The sequence below is a fragment of the Mycetomoellerius zeteki genome, unplaced genomic scaffold (assembly GCF_001594055.1).
Source record: "Mycetomoellerius zeteki isolate Tzet28-1 unplaced genomic scaffold, Tzet1.0 scaffold52, whole genome shotgun sequence".
Lineage (NCBI taxonomy): Eukaryota > Metazoa > Arthropoda > Insecta > Hymenoptera > Formicidae > Mycetomoellerius > Mycetomoellerius zeteki.
Window position 1 is genome coordinate 1,189,576 of NW_017257523.1, and position 8,504 is coordinate 1,198,079.

The window sequence follows — 8,504 nt, forward strand, 5'->3', positions numbered from 1 at the left end:
AGGGAAAGAATTCACTTTCATATTACATCGTGGTACGACGAGGTGGAAGACTTCGACAACGCGAAAGTCGGGTAAAAGTCGAAAGTGCGCATAGTTATATACATAGAAAATACAGGATGTTCCATATCTAGCGAGACACCTGTCATTTATATGGATTGTTTGACCAATTTATTTTTGGCGAATTGATGGAAGAGCATTTATTATTCGCCACAAATTTTCAATTTTCAATAACAAATCTTTTTTTCACTTATTGACTGTTGGCAACTTTAAAATTTTTTTATTAAAATAAAATTTATTTAAAATCAAATTAAAAACATTTCCATTATCTGTTCAAACATTTGAGTTTTCAAAAAATGCGCTGTTTTCAATCATTTGTAATTTAAAAATTAATTATCAGGACGTTATTGTTAAAAAAAAATTGATTCTATGATAGTTAAAGACTCCATAAATGGAAAATAACTGGTTATCTATGGGATATACTGTATACGCAAATTACACGTCAAGGATCGTCGCGAACACATGCATGCTTCCCTTATGTGTATCTAGGTCGATAGTAACGCGTGCATGAATCGCGATGCTGTCGAGAGAAAGGTACAATGGCTCGAGTCGAGTTGATCGGAACGATTCCTTTGTGCCGAGAGACTCTACTATCCCTTTGTGAATGGCCGATGTTCGACCCGGCGTGTAGACACAGCTAACTCGGTCTTCCGAATTTTGGGGGAAGGTTTGCAGCCACCACTCTGTTCTTCGCTTTCCTTCGTCTCCCTCCTGCCTTTCCGCGAGCATCTATTTCATCCCATATATCCATCCTCGTTTCTGCTTTCGCTCGCGATCGCGAGTACCCTCGTGGGAGTCAGTGCTGATTTTAAAAATCTCGGTTCCACCAAACGGAAAACTTTCGCGCTCCCTTTTTATAATTCCTTCATGAATCGAATAAAATTTAAAAAATAGAATAAACTGACAAAGTTTCGAATATATATCTGTACTTTTTATTTAATTTTTAATATAAAAATCTCTTGAATGTGTAATAGAATTTATAAAATATTTGTTTGTGTAGCGTTTTATTTCAATAGCGAGATGAATATAAAATTCGTAATAAATGTAATAAACTGCCGAAATAGTTGTAAAATATTAAAAATATTTTATGTTTATAATTTTATTTTTATATTTACTGGAAAAAAAACGATAAGTTAGCCTGCAATTTCTCTCTAAATTCTTTGAAGAGAAATTTCACTTCAAAAAGTGAAAATTCTGCCAGTCTTGAAAAAGGAATCTCATTTTTTAGAGTGAGATTCCACTTCAAAGAATTTAGAAAGTTAGTCTATATAGTTTTGAAAATAATAATTTACTTCAAAGAGGGTTATGTTAATGCTGTCGCGCGCCCACGCACGTGTCTTGTGCTACCTGCTCTTCTTAGCGCTCTGAGCAACAGTTCGTTTCGATCACCCTTTAAAGCCGGTACTGCGAGAGGTTTATCAGGCATTGGAGGAAGAGGAAGAGAGAGGGATGAAGCGACTTGACCGTCGGAGAAAATGACCGAAGATCGATTGTATGGAACAGAGGGTGAAAATAGAGGAATAGTGGATGGTTCTTCTTCTGTCGCTGAGAACAATCAAAATCGCGTATTCTCTCGGTAAATTGGAAATCGAGAGTGCTATTGTACCGGTCTAAATTACTCGATAGTCCAGTATACACGGATCCCCCAGCAGCTATGAACGAGCCTCTGTCGTTTTTTTATTATTTCGGTCTGATAGGAAAAAAAAGGTTTCAATTTCCTACAGGACACATGAAAATGCGATACAATCAGACTTCGAACTTTAATCTTTTAAATTGTGCTCGAAAGGGAGCTGTTCAAAAACGTATTACGCCTATCGCTTTTTTTAATATTTATACAACTTTTTATGTCAAATTTTATCCGAATATGTTTGCTAAGTGAATTGGTAAGAGAAATGTATAAATACAAAAATATCAATTATTCAAAAATATTAGGAATAAAAGATAGCTTTCAAATACATTTTTTAAGGCAATATTGTATGTTAGAATTATGATACATACTGAAACAAAATCTCAATTAATTCTACATTTCTTCGTAAAATTTAATATTAATAATGTGCATTCACGACTTTCAAGATAAATCTATAAGATGTGAGTTAATCTCTTGAATGCTCTCGAATCTTACAAGAGCATCTCAAATTATGAAAAGATCCGTCCTAATTCGAATTCAAGTTGCATCAATGGAAAGGGCTTGAGGCCCGAAGCTGACTACCGACCGTCCACCTTAATTTAGTCCAGTTAATCGTACCTTTCAGACTAGTGAACTATTCTAACACGGCGTGGCAACTCTCCTCTTACATTCCCCTCGCATCGGCGACGTTCATTTACGTAGGTTGCGGCCGCGCGATTTACACGCTCGACTTGAGCAAGACCGCGGTGGCGCCAAGCGGGTTTGAGAATCAGGTCGAAGTACTCGTGTGTAATTACGGACCCGTCGATCGCACAGCATCCCAGCAGCTCTACACGCTCGGCCGACCAGGCCTGTGCCCGCTCGGAACCCTCCTCAGCGATCGTTACCCGTCTCTCTGCAGTAAGTCAGCCCTCATCTTACGAGAATTTGGAGCTTAACTTTTTCATAAAAGATAAACAGATTTCGGAAGAAATAAGATAACAAAAAAATTAATGCTTTAGAAACTACGATAGGAAATGTGTATTATTCAAATTGATATTTTTTTAAATAATATTTCAACACAAATAATAACGGTGATTATGATTCAGCGAGTGTTATTTGTGCATTCAAGTGAATATAGGCTGTTTAAGTAAATAGAGTACTCGTGAACCAGCACAATCGAGAAGAGGATAATTTTACATTAAAAAATAAATTGAAACGTAGAATAAAATTTTTTCACGCATTAGGTTTTGTTTTCAAGAGAATCGATTTTAAATGTTTGCCGAGTGCGCTTAACTATGTCTCGATTTGATGAATCTCGTGAACTATTATCTCTGCTCATATTTGTGTTTATTATTGTATTGGTAATCGAAAATACTCAAAAGTAGGATATTCGCACAAGATAAATTTTATTATTTTCTAAATTGTTGAAAATGCTGTTCATTCTGTCGAATACACAATTCTGGTCTTTAAAATAAATTTCTATGAACGCTTTCTAACGTGAAAAATTTTATTTACGTGAAATTTTATTCAATGTTTTCGACTTATTTTTTAAATATAGAAGCACTTTCTTCCCAATTGTACTACTAGTTCACAAATACTCTGCATATATTCAAATTCAATATTGATGAGAAATAAGCAAGTCTTGTGCATTCTAAATTTGGGGAAATTTCACTTCCAAAAAAGTGATATTTGCGCCACAATCCGACAAAAATGAATCATTTTACTCCTTTAAGGAGTGAATTTCCTAAAACGTTGACTTTAACGATGATTAGTATCTCGCTTTGCGAGGCAGAGCGAAGCTTTTTCTGCCAGATTCGTCTGTTTTGTGCAAAAACACGTCAAATATGAGTCTAATTTCGTCAAGATGTAGAGAGGCTAAACTTAACATTTACCAGAGTGAAATTTCAGTTTGTCGGAGAGTGAAATTATTCATTCTCCGCAGAGATTGAAAATTAATTCTCGCTTGGAGTGATCCTTCATTCTCTAATGTCCGTGTGTCACACTACGTATTGGAGATTGAGGATTGTGAATTAAAGATTAGAATTCGACCAATAAGGTAATTTTAATTTTAATTCGTTTCGTTCTAATTGGCTGAATTCTAATCTTCCATTCGCAAAGCTCAGTCTCTAATGCTGTGTAACACAGGCATAAGAGTGAAAATTTCACTCCTGCTGTCGGACTGGCGCAACTACCACTCTTCAGGAATGAAATTTTATTCTCAAAAATTTAGAGTGTATAAGATTTAACATTAACAAATTTTGATAATCCTTATTCGTCAATACTGTATGTATTGTTGTTTACAGTCTGTTTGTAAATCTCAAATGCAAAGTTCGATACCACTGTCATCACGTTGTCCGCCCATGCATGTTCGTTACTACTTATTTACGATTGAACACTTAAACGAGACGGTTATCTGTAGATTTGCCGCTTCATCGATCGTTACGAGACACGCAACCACTCGGTTAATCCTTAAGCACGAAAACTCATTTATCTTTATTGGTGTTTCTGACAATGCGTCTCAGATGCCGGAGGCACTTTTGTGTAACAAGATTACTTTTGTCGGCAAAAGGAAGAAATCTTTCTTTCGCCGTTAATATTTGTAGACCAGTCTTTTGATACGTATTTCTATAATCATATTTTTATACATTTTTTATATAATTTTATGCTTTATTAGATAAGCATGTAATTTAATAATTAACGTTCCGAAAAAAGAAAATTTACGAAGAGACGGAAATAATATTCAATAAATATGACTATCAGAACAGAAAATTTTTTGCTATCATATTTTTCGTATAAAAAATATTTTACAATTATTTTTATTTTATCGCGTTTTTTGTATTAATTAAGGGATAATTTTAAGTGTCATCGTGTATCTATATTATTTTACTTTGAATTATTGGCCCATAGGTACATAAAACGTCTGCATTGCAGTTTATGCGATTAGAGAACGGAGGGAACAAAGTTATCTTTCATTATCGCGTATATCTTCTACCATGTTGATCACATTAATCAACCGAACGAAACCAGGTTAAGGTCCGTCAATGTGGATCAACGTTTTCGTACTCATTCTCAAATGATATGTTCAGAATGACGAAATTGTAATTAATGCCGAGTAATCTTGCTTTACTAAAATGTAAAAAAAAAGATAGCTACTTTTTTTGGACGATCAGCCCAGCTCTTGTCATAGCGATGTCGTAGTGATTATTCATCTCTTTTTGAACACTAAGAGCTTGACATAAGAATGATGGATCGACTAATATTACCGAAAAGGATATATCGACCGTTCTCCGATAATAATTTAGACGTTTTCATTCTTCCCACGTAACGTGTTTCCGAAAAATGATCCCGTAAATAAATTTATAGATGTCCCAGAGGACCTATTCTTTATAGACGAAATATATTGGGAGTCAAACTAAAGAGAATTATTCTAACATAAAAAAGTATCATATTTTTTTCATTTACGATTAGAATATATAGTTAAGGAATGTTTTAATTGTAGAAATATTAAATACATTGAGAGAAAATGTACTAAATTTTAATAAATATTTGTTTGGATAGTGCCAGTTGAATATTTACTAAATGTAAATATATTTATTTGATGCAAGAACCAAAAAATTAATTTGATATAACTATTATATTTTTTATTTTGCAAATATTTATTTTCCATAAATAAATGTTATATTAGTGTACTATTCAAACAATTATTTATTCAAATTTAATACATTTTTCTCTCAGTGTACGTAACTAAAGAAATATTATTTTGTATTAATCCTGAAATTCTAGGCACTGATATATATTATTTCATTTAGGAACGATACAGGATTCGCCATTTCGGGGCAAATTAAGCCGAAGATCGCAAGTAAGAAATAAGCAACAGATAAGCAATCGTACATCTCCTACTGTTTATATTATCTCTCTAAGTCAGCTATTGTTATTCTGTACAATATCGCTATACTTAACGGTGCGATTATTATTGTATCGTAGATAAGCTAAACATCATTTAAAGATAATTTAAAATATTGAGCTAATATGTATCTATTTATCAGTTACGTAATGATATCGGATATCAGGGATACCTAAATTTACAGTGCACATTATGTGTGCATTTGAATACGCAATAATGTCATTATAATCTGAGTAAATATAACGTTGCTGTTGCGATCATGAGTAAATTGTGAGTAAAATTGTCAGTAACAAGTAGCCGATGATTTAACAATTATTAGTTTATAAATTATGGAAATGTGATAAACATGTGGAAATATATCGCATTACAACGGAATTGACTATGGAGATTTTATCGTAAATATCACGAGTTAAATCTAAATTTAACGCCTGATAATTAAATTTACATTTATCTTCGTTTCAATCGGAAAATGAAAACTAATTTATCATTATTCTAATTTGTTATTATTCCTCCTCTAAAATTGTATGTAAGATAAGAATAGAAATTATGTGAGTTTAATAAATCGAGCAAAAAAGGGAAGTTTTTAAAATTTTAAAATTAAATCGCGCCACTTTCGGTGGCAAATTAATTTTATACCTTCTTAAATTTTTTAAAACTATTACAACTTTTAATTTATTAAAATTACACGTTTCGTAAATCGAATTTTATTTAAAATAATAGATTTATCAGATCCATTTTAAAAAGATAAAATTAATTTTAATTTCATTTTAAACTTGTATATACATAAATATATATACATATATATACATTTCTCAAATATACATTACCTTAAATAAAATAAAAAGAAAACTTGACTTACCGATCGATGCGCAGCAGCAGAGTTAATATATTAATCTGTAAAAAAAAAACGAATATTGTTACGAGCAATGCTCAAAATAATATTGAAAAAATATTTCCTGCGGTAGACATTATTAACAAAGTGATACGTAAAAATCTATTTTTACATAAAATATAAAGTTTTATTTAAATATCATTTAAATTAAACATAAACACGATAAAAATATCTTTTATATATATAACAAGTATTAAATATCTTTTATAAAAAATAATTTTTAAAAATTTTCTCGCGCAGTTACGCGATATAGTGGCTGCGTTCAGCAAAAAAAGCAGCTTTGCAACTGTTGTAAAATTCTTTAATATGATTGGTCTTGTCCTTAGTTCCTCATTGGATCTAAATGTATAAACCAATCATATTCAAGAATTTTACAACAATTGCAAAGCTGCTTTCTCTGCTGAACGCAGTCATTGGTGTACAATAGATTTATTCGCGTTGCTTGCACTTTTTATACTTAAAATTTCCGCGTTCTCTTTTTTTAAATGTTTGAATATTATGTGTTTTCGCGAATGGTTTCCAGCAAGAAACACAGATGTAACACAGTAAATCATTATATACTTGCTGTTTATTATAACTGTTAAAACAAACTGCTGTTAAAACAAAAATAATCACTGTGTTACATTGCGTGTCTTTTGCTGAAAAACACCATATATCCATCTCATTTTAACCCTTAATTACAATATACATGATAGTTTTTGACATCTTTACTATACACGATGGATATTTCGTGTCCTAAAGTGATATGCAAAAACGGGAGCCGACAACGCACAAAAATTGTTTTGTAGATGCCAAAACAAAATTTTTTTTGTAAAAAGAATGTAAACCCATAATACTTAGCCAGATGTTTCTAATATTTCAAGAAAAAAAAACCGCTGAGAACACGAATGACACGTATATATTAAATTCACAATTTTTCGGGGATTTCAAGTAACGCGAATCTAATGACGCACGATAACAAACGATTAATTCGAGGGAATAACCACGAATAACCACTTAATGTAATCGTGGGATAGAATCCTCGAAATCATTATAAAATTCATATGAAATCTCTGCATAATCCGATAATTACGTATGCAACCACGAGAATTAAATAAAATCGTACCTATATTTTACCAAATGACTTCATAGGTATGTAGTGAAAAAAATTATTCGTAATCAGATTGAAATCATATGAAAATAAACGAAATCATATAATCTGTGGGACAATATTTTAGCTAGTAATTACCTCCTCGGATTAATTCATCGGATAATAAAACAATAAATAACCATCGAATAACTTACCTTATAGTTGCTCCGCCGTCGCCCGATGCCACTCCTGGCCGCCATTTCCTTATCTCATCGTGGCTTCTTTATGGCACACACACATACAATTCACACGCGAAAACAAAAGATCTATTTTCTGTAGCTATATACTAGTACACATTTTTGAAACTTAAAGTGAGATAGATGTTTAACATTTGACAAAAAAAGGAGAGTATTTGACGAGAAAGGGAGTTTCTAATGCAATCTAGAGTACAGGAATAAAAACAAATCTAAATTAAAGTTAACGATATCGCCATTAATTCCCGTTAGACGACGATCACGCGGTACTTTGCACTGCAGTAGCGATCGCGACAAGCGACGGGTTAATCTCTTGCGTCACGGAAACCGGAAGAGCAAAGCGAGAGAACAATCGCGACGGTATGTACATACATACTGATTATACACAGAGCTATGCCGCTACGATTCGTTAGGCTTTTGGTTGAGCGCCCGTTATCCGTACTCCGCAACGTCTCACATATTAGACAACATTGAACAGCGCAGCGCGTTAGGCCAATCAGCGGAGGGGGAAGGGGCGGCTTCGAAAACATCGCGACCAACTTCAAGCGTTACTGTCGCGCGGCGGTTGGTGGCGGTGCTACACTTGTTGCTCTCTGATTACACTCCCTGCGTTTCCCGCTCTTTGAGTAAGAAATAATTCGTTAATTTCAGAGAGCGACTCTCTCTTTCACACACACAAACAACAACGCAAGTGAATAAAGATGTTAAAGCCAAAGGTA

The 8,504-nt window shown here is 33.2% G+C and overlaps 1 protein-coding gene across 1 annotated transcript in view; it reads left to right on the top strand.

Moving 5' to 3' along the window:
* LOC108727681 (uncharacterized) overlaps positions 1-5,654 on the top strand; it is a 5,878-nt gene extending 224 nt beyond the window's left edge. The window contains exons 3-5 of the mRNA XM_018455880.1: positions 3-71; positions 2,310-2,584; positions 5,476-5,654. Coding sequence (XP_018311382.1) covers positions 3-71; positions 2,310-2,584; positions 5,476-5,654 — 523 coding nt within the window. The remainder of the gene's footprint in view (positions 1-2; positions 72-2,309; positions 2,585-5,475) is intronic.
* The last annotated feature ends 2,850 nt before the right edge of the window (positions 5,655-8,504 follow it).